The sequence below is a fragment of the Canis lupus genome, chromosome 21 (assembly GCF_048164855.1).
Source record: "Canis lupus baileyi chromosome 21, mCanLup2.hap1, whole genome shotgun sequence".
In the NCBI taxonomy this organism is placed as follows: domain Eukaryota; kingdom Metazoa; phylum Chordata; class Mammalia; order Carnivora; family Canidae; genus Canis; species Canis lupus.
In genome coordinates this window covers 6703317-6716215 of record NC_132858.1, presented here as the reverse complement: position 1 = coordinate 6716215, position 12899 = coordinate 6703317, and the positions used below count along the sequence as shown (strand labels likewise).

Below are 12899 nucleotides of genomic sequence, written 5' to 3'. Positions count from 1 at the left end.
GTAAAGGTGACCCGAGGCAAGGTAAGAAGGCAGGAGGCAGTACCCACGATGAAAGGCAGAAGTTGGAGAGCCACTCACTAACGTGAACCTGCTCGGAAGCTGCTGCATTGTTTTGACGAGCGTAGGGTTCTGGAGGCTTCAGAAAGCTGGGAGCTGCCTGGTTGATTCCCAGGACCAGCTTCATGCTGAGCATTACAAGGAACAGCTGAGAGCCGCCCGGGTATAGTGCTGAGTGCCTCACAGGAGCTGGTTAACAGCGGCTTGGAGGGCCTTTTTCATCTCCGCTTTACTCAGGAGATGGGGAGCTCCATTGCCTGAAGTCTACAGCTCACGGTGGCACCGCTGAGCTTGCATCTAGGCAGGCTGCTTCTGGAACCCATGTCTTAATTTGATGGACGTGAAAAAGAACCATAGGATCAGCGTTGCTCATGAATATAAACACAAAAAAACTAAGTAAAATCTTAGCAAATAGAATCTAGCAGTATATTAAAAGTGTAAGCAGCAGTAGCAGCTTATGGTCCCAGCAGCAAGGAGATGGTTTGGTGTTAGTAAATCCAGTCACAGATTAAATTATATTATTAGATCAGAGAAGAAAACAGTCATTTTGACAGATACTAAAAAGACATTAAAATCCTGGCAGGCATTCCTGATAACAGCTCTAAGTAATAGGGGCTGTTTCCTTCACCTGATAAATACCACCATGTATTAGTAGCCAGAGTGTGGCTTGAGAGGTGAAAAATGTGAGATAACCCCATTAAAACAATGGGGCTGTGATGAGGCTGCCTCCAGCAGCTCCGCTGTTCTCACTGTTCTCGAAGGCCTTTCTGGAAGTACAGTGCGTACAGCTGGGATCATTGGGCAGGAGCATCATCGGTATGTCTTCTCAGGAGATAGAACCTCCAGAAAAGCTTCTATAATTAAGAAGAGTACTCAGTAAGGAGCCTGGTACAGAATCCTACAAAGAATCAGCAACAAATTATTGTGCTTTAGTAATGAGCACAATGTGGCACTGGGCTGTAACGTGCGCCACGCTGTTCTCTGTGGTAAAGGTGGGGTTTGACATCGGTGTGAGAGGATGAGTCCGTTAGTGGATAGGACTGGGAAAATTGGTTTAGATGGTTCCTTTTGGGAAACAGCCTGGTAGGAAAACGGGAGTCAGAGCAGAAGTTGGTTCAGGGGAGCAGAACAATACAAATTATCAGTGAACGTACATGGAAAATTAAACTTTTGAGGAATCCGATAAGTGCAACGTAAGTAACACTGGATTTTTTGCCTACATGATTCGCAAAGGTCTTCTGACCCTTCCGTGTTTGTACAGGGGAATTTAGGGAAGTGCGTGTGTGGCAGTTGGGCTCATCTAGCTGGAAGTATGTGTCCTGAAAGTATAACCATTTCCCTGGCAAATTCTTCCTTGAGAATTGTATTCTTTAAGGACAGGTTCACAAAGATGTGCTGAAATATCACCCTCGGTAAAAATTTGAATCAGGCTAAATCAGTCTGCATGAAACATGTTAAATTATGGTATTTTTGTACAACGGACTATTGCGTGACCATTAAATGTGTCTGTGGTGTAGTAAAAACGCTTGAACATAAAACACCATGTGAAAGTTTTATTCACTACGGTGATCTGCAGACTGTGTCCCATGGGCCACATCCAGCCCCTCACCTGTTTTCGTGTGGCCCTTGAGTTGAATGGTGTTGTGTTTTTAATAACTGGAAAAAAAAACCCTCAAAAGAATAATATTTTGTGATGTGTGAGTATCCAATGTAATTTCATTGTTCACAGAGAACATTTTGTTAGCACTCAGTCACGCTCGTTTTGGCTGTACTGTCCGCAGGTGTTTTGAGTTATGGGGCATGAACGAGCAGGTGCAGCACAGAACCACCTGACCCACAGAACTGTGATACTTGCTACCTGCCTGTTATAGAACATGTGTCCCAGCTCTTGCTTTATTAAATGCAAAATCTAGAAGAGATTTAGATGGAAAATCCAATCTAGATGGAAAATCCAGCAAGGTGCTGTGAAGGTTGATTTGTATTGTCTCACATTGTTCTGTGTTGACATTTTTTGCACAAGCTCGTATTACAATTACTTTTTAAGAAACCAAATTCCTCTGTCAGAGTAGAAGATCACTTATTTATTTTTGATACTTCCATTGGTCCTTTGTCCTCTGGCTAGAAATAATCACCTGCCCCCCCATTCAGTTCTTTATGTAGCCCTCAACCTATTAAGAATGGTCCGTGGATTAAGATGACCCATTAAAAATGTGGGGCAGATCTTTCCATTCAGAAGAAGTTTCATACGTGCTCGGTTGAGCACCAGCTGCGTTGGGGACACGGCTCTCTTTGTGGAGATGTTGTTCAGACCCTCTCTGCTCAGCTCAGAGCTGCGGGATCTCCCCGTGGCTCTGCATAAATCCAGATGTCCTGCATGTTCTGGGGGATCTCTCCCAGACTTCTGACCCTTCTCTGTGCCCCTGGACCTTGTAGGCAGTTTGGGAAAGCCTTTGGGATCCCATTTCACAATAACGTTTACAAAGCATTAAAGGAAATACATATGGTCACAGAGTTAATTGGTTGATAAAAATGCACGTCAAAATATTAAATGTAAATTTGTGGTGCAGTGGATGTAATTAGGCACTAAATTTGGGATAGTGGATCTAATAACGACTATAATTTTGAGTAGTTGTAAGCATGTATGATATTTTGGGGTATCTGCAACAACTATAATTTGTTGTGCAAATAGCTATGATTTTCTCTTCAAAGTCACCACAGTGTTCATAACTACTGTGGTTTTTGCCTGTGCTACTTAATGCAATATTTCAGTTTGAGGTTAGTAGGAATTAAAACATACCTATTTTTCCCTTCTGAGTTAACACATTCCCAAGGTTAGTGACCACCGGCCTGATCCCTCTGCCCTTCCAGCCTTCTCTAATATAATATTTGTCTCATGGACTCAGCTTTAGCTTTTTTGCTGTGCTCAGATACGTCAAGCCCATTCCTACCTCAGGACATTTGCACTTGCTCTCCACGGATAGTTGCTGTTTCCTAGATTGATGTATGGTTGGTTAGGTCTTTACTCAAGCGCTCCCACCTCCTATTAAAATAGCCTGCACTCTATTGCTCTTCCGTCACCCTGCATTGTTTCTGTTCGGTGCACCTGTCACTGTAATATCGAATATCCACATTTCTCCCGTTAGAACATTTGCCCCACGAGGGCAGAGACATGATCTATCTATCCCCAGTGCCAGGAACGTGCCAGCCACAGAAGAATAGGCATCAGTAAATGACAACTGATTGAAGGTTCTTGGCTGTGGTCATAATTTTAGTCAAATATGCCTGTTTGTTTCCTGCATTTGGGTCATGTTTATTTTTCATTTAGAAACTAGACGTGAAAAACCCCCAAGTGCCACCAGCCTGAACACTGAGCCCCGGGGCAGCCGATCCCAGGGTGTGACAGGTTTGTGTCCTCACACCATGCATGTCAGTATACCTTCACAGACCGTGTCTTTTCATCCCCCTCGTTAGGAACCGGTGGTGTTCTGTGGGTGGCAAGTGGCTGCTCTCCCGATGGTGGCTGGTTGTGGCAGGAGAAGTGGCTTGGCTCTCTGAGGGCCTGAGCAGCCTGACAAATGTCAGTGCATTTGCCAAGAGGTTTTTAGATGATCATTTAAAAAGATTGTGGGTGTCGTACATGACTGTGCTGCCCACTCACACAATTAAAAGCCTGATGTTGGCAAGTGGACCTCACGTAAATCATTGGATTGTGTCTCCCAAGCTGACTTTATTAAATTGACTAAAATGCCGGATTTGTATTTCTTCTTCTATCTCCCGCTCTCCTCTCCCTCCCCCTCTCCCGACTGCTTCATCATGTGCCCCTCTGAGAGCTGGTAGGAGGTTCTCTGAAAGGCGCATTTGACAAATAACCTGGACCCCTGCTTACCTGTTCTATTCTTATTCTTACTCTACATAGAATAGAATGAGGAGTTAGAGCCCCTCTTGGACCCCATCCAAGGGAAAAGTAATGACTGGTGTATGGAAGAAGTGTGGTGAGTTGGTGGCTCTTTGTGTTGGGCGTTGGGGGCAGCGTGGAAGCCTTTCGTGTGGGGCAGCACAGGTGGATGGCAGTCAGCGGCGGCTCGTCACAGACCTCCTGGCCTGTGTTCCTCACCCCGTGGCCTGCTCGCCTCATCACGTTACAGGCAGGACTGGGGGAGGGACAGAGCCCCGAAGGCCACTCACAGGCATGGCCCGCACACCAGGAGATTCAACCTTGACTCTGGCACCAGCTTTCCTTACCAGCACCAGCTGGTGGCAGGGTGTCCTCTGTCACCACGGGGCCACCGGGGCCCGAATGCCGAGAGGTGTTGTCCGGTCATAACAGGAATAATCGGGGTTCACAAACTGCCATTGACCACTTTCCCATCCGGGCTGGGAACCTGTGTGTCTTCGAGCCGTGGGCAACCTGACTCCCTCCCACGGCGCATGTGGTGGGACGCCGTGTGCTCCTCGGCCCCCCCCCCCCCCCCCGCACCCCCTGTCGCTTCTACCTGTAGCCCTTGATGTACTGTCATCCTGTCACCAGCAGGGTCTCCACTTCAGATGCTGCCTCCTCTGTCATCCTGTCCTCCTCCTGGTCCCTGATGCCACTGTTCTGGACCCCACAGCGCCTCCGCCCGTCTTGCCCTCCCTTTTCCCTCTCACTGGGCATGACTCCTCGGTCTGTTGCCCTCCTCCCTGACTATCCCATGGCCCCAGGCACATCAGGACCACCCCTGGTTCAGGCCAGCTCTCCCCTGCGTGGCCTTGCACCCAGGAGGCTGGCATGGCTGCACTCAGACCCCAGAGCACTGGCTCCTTCACTTCAAATTATTGAGCGCTCACTCTGGTGGACCCCCAGGTAGCCCACTCTTAGCCCCTCCATGCCTGTTCCATACCCCTCTTCTCCGACTCCTAGCACCTCCCTGCTTCCTCACCCTCAGCAGACTAGCCGCCTTCTGGGTTCACTGAGAAAAGGAGAAAACATTGCAAAGAGACCTCCTGACCACTCCCCCCCTGGCTACACCCACCTCACTTCATTTCCCCTCCTCTCTGGTGCGGCAGCTTGGACACCTGCCCTCCTGCTGGGGGACATTACTCCGGACCTGTCCCTTCTCTACTGGGTCATCCTCATTGTCATCCAAACACGTTAGAATATTTCCTGCCAACACCTCGTGTCTTTTAACAATTTCAGACCGTTGCATGCGCATCACCTTGTCATGTGTTCCCTCCATAAATGTGTCTGCACTTGGGTAGGTGTGTGATGCTCAGGAACTTGTGCCATGGCATCAGTTGCATCTGGAAATAGAATCTGGGCTACCCAGAAACTGACCCCCACCCCCAGGCCTTTTCAAAGCTAACGAGTCTCCATCTGCCTGCTGCACAACCCTGTGTGAAGACTGATGAGTAAAAGCTAAAGCTGACCGTAACCCATCCCTTCTTGTGCGTTTGAGGCCCTTGGCGTGCCCTGCTTTGTATTAAAATACTTTTCCTCTCCCAGGACATGGGCAAATTTTGCCTCACGTACGAGGCCTCCATGACCCGGCTCTTCCGCGAAGGGAGGACGGAGACTGTGCGTTCCTGTACCACTGAGTCATGCAACTTTGTGCTCGCCATGGTGGACCCCACCCAGACGGTAATGTGGCCCCAGGCTGAGAGGTGGTGTGTGCACCTTCTCCAGGGGTGCTGGATTCGGCTTCTCTCCCTGCCTCCTTTCAAGGGAACTGAATGTGGTCAGGATGTGCACAGAGAGGTTAACATTTGTACAGTTTCCTGATGTCTCCAAATCTGCTTGGATTCCTTATGAGTCTAAACTAGACTCTCACCCAGCATGGAGAGGCATGGGACTTGGTGCAGTGGGACAGTCTTAGGAGCTGATGGGTGGGTGGGGAACCTGGAACCATGCCCTGGAACCTTCTCCGTGGGGCTAATGGAGCCCACGGCCCACATTCAGGCCCCCTGCACAGGCTCGGGGCTTGAGTTTCCTCCACACTGCCTTTGAGCATCCTGGCAGGAGCCTGGGGGGTATGCTATCCATTCGTTCTAAGGAGCAGAGACGACTCTGAGTTCCGTAAACTGCTGGCCACACAGCTAGGATGTGGCAGAGGCCAGATCTGCACCCAGCAGGCCAGGTGCACGTTGCAGGTGGCGGGGGAGATGCTGGGTAGGGTGCTCTGCTCTGAGGAAACTTTGTTCCCAAGGACTAAGGCTTTTGATTCTTTGGAAGATATCAGTAGGTGTGAATGAGGTGTGCTGGGCAGGCTGCACATGGCACCAAAAGTGCGTCTCCACCGTGCCCCCCCAGCCGCCCCCAGCCTCTGGGCCACCCCATCGGCAGCATGCATCTGGGGAGGGGGCAGCTGGTCAGTGGGGCTTCTGCTGTGGCACTTCTGCTCTGCACGTCTCTCCCAGAGACCCCCTGATGCCTGCTTTTATGGTGCTGTCTGGCCATTGGAGGGAAAGGCCTGGTACATGCATCCCGCACGGTGACGTGAATCTCCCACCCTTGGCTGCTTAGGTGGAGCAGAGACTCAAGTTGTTCCAGATTGCATCCGAGAAGCATCAACATCTGTACCGCCTCGCCATGACTGGCTCTGGGATCGACCGCCACCTCTTCTGTCTTTATGTGGTTTCCAAATACCTGGCCGTCGATTCCCCCTTCCTGAAGGAAGTAAGTCCCCTCTGTGAGTGGCAGCTCACCTGGCTTTATTGGCTAACTGAATACTAAGTCAGGGCAGCCTCACAAGTGGGAAACAGCCCCACAAACAGGTTTTTGGGCTAAACTGTCATCATGGTGTCAGATCTGAGCTGTGTCCCTTCAGCCCCCGGGAATGCTTTGTGTTGGGTTTACCCTCCTGACCTCCTAGACACAGATAACCTCGAGTATGGATCATAGTAAGATGTGCTCAACTAATTAGGAAGTGATGAGCTCTTGCGTATTTATTACTCTTTTTTTTTTCTTTAAGGTTTTATTTATTTATTCATGAGACACACAGAGAGGCAGAGACATAGGCAGAGAGAGAAGCAAACTCCCTGCAAGAAGCCCCATGTGGGACTCGATCCTGGATGCTGGGATCACCCTGGGCCGAAGGCAGATGCTCAGCTACTGAGCCACCCAGGCATTCCTGTCACTCTTGTTTGTTTTTTCACTCTTGTTTTTTAAGAGAATGTCATTTTAAGTTATAAAATTTAATTTTTAGGCACGACTGGGTGGCTCAGTGGGATCCTGGGATCGAGTTCTGCATAGGGCTCCCCATAGGGAGCCTGCTTTTCCTTCTACCTAAGTCTCTGCCTCTCTCAGTCTCTCATAAAGAAGTATACAAAATTGGGCAGCCCCAGTGGCGCAGTGGTTTGGCGCCTCCTGCAGCCCAGGGTGTGATCTTGGAGACCCTGGATCAAGTCCCACGTTGGGCTCCCTGCATGGAGCCTGCTTCTCCCTCTGCCTGTGTCTCTGCCTCTGCCTCTGTCTCTGTGTGTGTCTCTATGGATAAATAAGTAATATCTTTAAAAAATAAATAAATATACAAAATTAAAAAAATAAATAAAATTTAATTTTTAATAATGTTCTGCTTAACAAGCAGCTTGCAAAATTCCTGAAATTGAGCTCCAGCACAGCACAGCCCCCTTTCCGAATCTTAGTGAACCTGCTCCCTTTTCAGCTGGTGTTGGGCCTTCCAGTCCACATGTCCTCATCTGCCCTGTGCCCTCTACACACACTCTGCCCTGAGCCAGCAATGCTTTCAGGGACACAGGCCTCCGGTGTCTGAGAGCCCAGAGACCCAGAGAGCCCTTTCCTGCCTCCCACTGGGGCGGCGCAGGGACAGAAGCAGACAGCTCTGGGAAAAATGTCATTAGAGCATCATCTTGTTTTACTCAACAGGTCTTATCAGAGCCTTGGAGATTATCGACCAGCCAAACTCCTCAGCAGCAGGTGGAGCTGTTTGATTTGGAGAGGAATCCGGAATATGTGTCCAGCGGAGGGGGCTTTGGGCCGGTGAGTGTCTGAGTATTGATATACATGGAACTGCACATCCAGAGACAGGACGTCTGCCTCCGCTTCATGTCTCCCTGGACTTTGAGCGGGAGTAACATGAGCACCCCTTGTGTTACTTTGTTGAGTGCCTTGCCCCCTCACCCCCCACCCCAGGGAATTCTGCAGGTTATTAATGCTATTTTGTATTTAAAATGTGAGAGGGTGCCATTTTCACATCATCCTCACCCCCCCCCCCCATGTTAAACTTCAACTTACTGGTTCTATAGGTTGCTGACGATGGTTATGGTGTATCGTACATCCTTGTGGGAGAGAACCTCATCAATTTCCATATATCTTCTAAGTTCTCCAGCCCTGAGACCGTAAGTACAACATGAAGGCCCTTTTCTAAAGACCAGAGTATTTTTTACTGTTTTCTTCTTAATTTGACAGAAAATATCAGTTCAACTGTATGCTCTTACTTGGTGGGGACATTTTCAAATAAATGAAACTTTAAGTTCTTTCACCTAATTTTACTTCATTGCTATTTTTTTTTTTAAGACTTTATTTGAGGGCAGCCCGGGTGGCTCAGCGGTTTAGCGCTGCCTACAGCTCAGGGCGTGATCCTGGAGACCCGGGATCGAGTCCCACGTCGGGCTCCCTGCATGGAGCCTGCTTCTCCCTCTGCCTCTCTCTCTCTCTCCTCTCTGTGTATTCTCATGAATAAATACATAAATAATCTTGAAAAAAAAAAGACTTTATTTGAGAAAAAGAAGGAGCACATGTGTACCAACGAGGCAGAGGAGGGACAGAAGGAAAGGGAGAGGGAGAAGCTGACTCCCCACTGAGCAGGGAGCCTGATTTGGGACTCAGTCCCAGGACCCTGAGATCATGACCTGAGCCAAAGGCAGATGCTTAACTGACTGAGCCCACTGGCCGCCCCTCTCTAACCTAGTTTTAAAGAAATCATCTTATTTGGTTGCAAATATTTGTTTTTGCCCATAGGAATGGTTTTAAATCTCAATGTTGGAGTGCTCATGTAACTCTCAGACTCTAATGTTGGAGGGTGGACTGTGGTCAGTGTGCACATGGAGAGACATACCATATAAGATGAAGGACGGTCTTTGGTGTTCTGTGGGTGTGGAACCTCTTTCCTTGCATGGCATGCTTAATTCTTGTTTCTCTTCTGCCTTTCTACATTGTATACTACCTGAAAGCATTGCCAAGTTCACTGTTAGCAGAGAGGATTGGAATCCATTTATTGTCGTTTTTTTTTTTTTCTTTAAGATTTTACTTATTTATTCCTGAGAAACACAGAGGCAGAGACACAGGCAGAGGGAGAAGGCTCCCCAGGGAGAGCCTCATGTAGGACTCAATCCCAGGACCCCAGGATCACAACCTGAGCCAAAGGCAGACACTCAACCACTGAGGCGCCCCTATTTATTGTGCTTTATGTAATGCATTGACCCTTGGGGAGGCCTTAAATCAAGACCACACCCACACAAACATATATAAATGATTATCTCTGGGAACCCGCAGCATTTCTCCAGAAAGTGGAAATTCACAATGAAGCTGTTAGGTCAAAGCTTAGAGCACTGACAAAAAGGAATGTTTGTTCTTTGCATCAGGTTATAAGTAGAGAAAGGCTCAAGTGTGGAGATTTCCAGGTCATAACATGTGTTTTGTGTTTTTTTTTTTGTTTTTGTTTTTAAATGAAAGGACTCGCATCGCTTCGGGAAGTACCTGAAACAGGCCATGAGTGACATCATCAGTTTATTTGGGTTCAGCTCCAACTCCAAAAAATAATTCCATTAGAGCCGCCGTGAAGGAAAACGAGCTCTTCGGATAAAAACCAAATGAAAAATAGCTGTGGATCCTGATCGTAGTTCAGGATGAAAAATTGCTCTACAAAACTCAGAAGTTTTCCTTCCAAGGGTTTGATGTTTTTCTTTGTATAGAACAGTAGGTCTCAACCATGTGAAGTAAAACTCCACTACTTCCTGGCAAGTCCTGACTTTGAGAAAGTTTGATAAAATCCCCTCCCCCCAACCCCCCCCCCCCCCCCGAAAGCTTTTGCATCTTCCTGGGCTTCCTGAGGGACGAAAATATGATTGAGCTAATTAAGGGAGTAGTGGGGTTGTGACTTCACACATTGGAAATGCGAGTGGCACGTTTCCTTGGTGGTGACCAAATACCTGGTACTTAAACGGGCATTTACTTTAACCGGAGCTTGTTTTGTTCAGAGAGGAAAGCATCTGAGCTTTGGAGATGGGGACCTTTCGTAGCTGATGCATATATAATGCACTAACTGAAACGCTGTGCTTTTGGAAACAGTTTTTGTTGCTGTGGGTAACCCTGTCCTCATTTGCCTCTCCGTGCTTGAAGCAAGTAGTATGCCACACATGTTTAGTTTTACTGACTGAGCAAGTTGTCAAAACCCAGTGCCTTAACAATGCAGGGCCCTAAGTGAAAGGGAGACCGTGGGGAAGATTTACTGTGTCGGGTCTGCAGGTAGAATCATGAGTGTCTTACTCCCTTCCAAGTTTATGGAGTGGGTGACCTGAAAAAGTGTTTCCTATGGTTTCCTTCCCCCTAGAAAGACCAGTTCCCTCCTGAGGGCAGCTGGCCTGGATCCCCCCCAGTCAGACCACCTTCTTCGTATCATTAAGCAACAAAAGAAAAGTGTGTGTGTGTGTGTGTGTGTGTGTGTATACACACATGTATGTGTGTGAGAAATGGGGAGCAAGGGATGTTGTGGTTAAATGTGAGGTGTCTGGAGCAGTTGCTGCAGAATGAAGGGTAAGCTGTGCCTCAGGACTGCTGCTTATCCAGGCTGACAGCAAGGAGGGCATGACGTTTACCACTGATGAAGGAACAAAGCTTGAGAAATAGAAATAACCTCAGAATGGTCAGGAGAGTGCAGTGCCAGCAGGCCCTGGGAGTGCTTCCCAGTCCCACCTGGCAAGAGAGAACCATGTTCCTTCCCAGAAGAGATGGAGGTAGATGGACATGGTAGGCCACATCATCTCGGTGACTGATGAAGATGCTGTGGGTGACAGGTGCTAGGTTGAACACAGTCTGCCCTTTAGATGGGTGTGCCTTTATTGAAAGTGTCTGAGTGACCAAAAAGCAATTATGCACTGAATTGTCTTCAGTATTTAATGTAAAAATAAAGCATCATGGAATGAAAAGACCCACCACTGCCTCTGGGCTGTAATGACAAGCTTAGCTGTCCATTTTTAAAACTCTGTATTTATTTTTCTGACCACTTTGTTCTGATGGGGTCGTGCACTCCAGTGATACAATGACCAGGCTGGGCTGTTGGAAGAGAGAGGGGCGCTTGCTGCAGAGCACATGTGTTTTATTTCCATATATGTTGTCATGTAAAAATCCCACCTAAATGGGCCAAAGATTTTTTTTTTCTCTTAAAAGCAAGAAGGAATGAAAACAGACAAAAAAGCTAAAATGAAAACCAACAACTATGCTATCAACACCCCCCAGCCCCCATTCATCTGTGGTTCACAGTTAAGGAGGTTGTGGGGGGAGGAGCCCACTCTGCCCCAGGGCAGGCGTGGCTTCCAGTCAAAGCTGGATCAGTCGCTGTCGGAGCCACATCAATCCTGTGCTATTGACCACTGACCTTAGTGTTCACATGTGAATTCAAACGTTGACGTGTAGCACTTAAACATATTTGGGCTTGTTTCTCAGGTTTAAATATTTCAAATGTAATTAATTGTTTTAACCAGTGCAGTTATCAATGCAATTTTATATTTCCTAAAAGAAGGAAGAGTGGGTTTTTATTGTACATGTTGAAAAGAAGAGGGAAGAGTATTATGTATTTAATTTAATTTGGAATAAGCCATAGTCTTAAAGAGCTGTGGTTTGAATTTGTTATCTTGGGCTGTCCACTGCATGTAGATACAATATGCTCTTTTGGATGTAAATCTGAGAACTGCAGTATGAATGTTATCATTAATAAAACATTAATCCCAGTTTTTGTTTCTGGCTCTTTTGTTATGTGAATAAGGAGGTAGCGCTGATGCTGGAGACAAAAGGTGAGAGACTACAGGAGGTTTGCACAGATGGCCTGGCCTGGGCAGAGTGACCTGGCTTAGAAGGGAAGCTGCGGAGTTGGGCTGTGGTTTCCACTCTACGTTTATGCATTTGCTCCCTGTCCCTGTGCCTGGAACAGTGTCCAACACGTAGTAGGTACTCAAATATCTGTTAAGTAGATGCACAACATTACCTTTCTCAATAGTCTTTATTGAGCACCTGCTGTGTGCTAAGCTCTGCTCGGTACAATGGGGACCCCAGTTCTGGCTACAGTGGAGATCGAATCCAGTGGGAGGAGAGAACCAAGACAGCCATTCAGAGGACCTTCAGCGTCCTGAGGCAGATGAGAGGATCATGTGTGGGCAGAGGTAGCTGGCTGAGAAAGGAGGATTTGAGTGGAGGTCTGAGTAACAAGACAGCTGGCTTTGGCTGATCCAGCAGAGCTGAAGAGCATCTAGGAGTGTTGAGGAGGTGCTGGGCCTTCGAGTCTGGCTGGCTTGTGACTCACACTGGAGAGCTGTGCATGCTTCATGCATGGGAACTGCTCTGTAAAAATATGTGAATGGTATGGTCTTGCTCATGCTATTCAAGCTAATCAGATTGTTTTTTGTTTTTTAACGAGGGCTCTTCAGTTTATTTCAGCTGCCTTTAGTTTGGGAAGCCCAAACTGCGTTCTCAGCCCTGCCCTGAACTCAACTGACTTTAACCATGATGCGATTATTTCAGCCCTAAAAGAAGTGAGGCCATCGGCCCTGTGAGGCCCTGGAAACGCCTGGAAAGATACCCAACTGAGGAAAGTGTCTCCTTTGGCGGGCAGCACCACTGGAATGGCACAGTG

General features: G+C 47.7%; 1 protein-coding gene across 1 annotated transcript in view; it reads left to right on the top strand.

Moving 5' to 3' along the window:
• CPT1A (carnitine palmitoyltransferase 1A) overlaps nt 1-12000 on the top strand; it is a 56687-nt gene extending 44687 nt beyond the window's left edge. The window contains exons 15-19 of the mRNA XM_072790225.1: nt 5540-5674; nt 6557-6709; nt 7919-8032; nt 8299-8391; nt 9728-12000. Coding sequence (XP_072646326.1) covers nt 5540-5674; nt 6557-6709; nt 7919-8032; nt 8299-8391; nt 9728-9814 — 582 coding nt within the window. The 3' untranslated portion in view covers nt 9815-12000. The remainder of the gene's footprint in view (nt 1-5539; nt 5675-6556; nt 6710-7918; nt 8033-8298; nt 8392-9727) is intronic.
• Nucleotides 12001-12899: the final 899 nt, after the last annotated feature.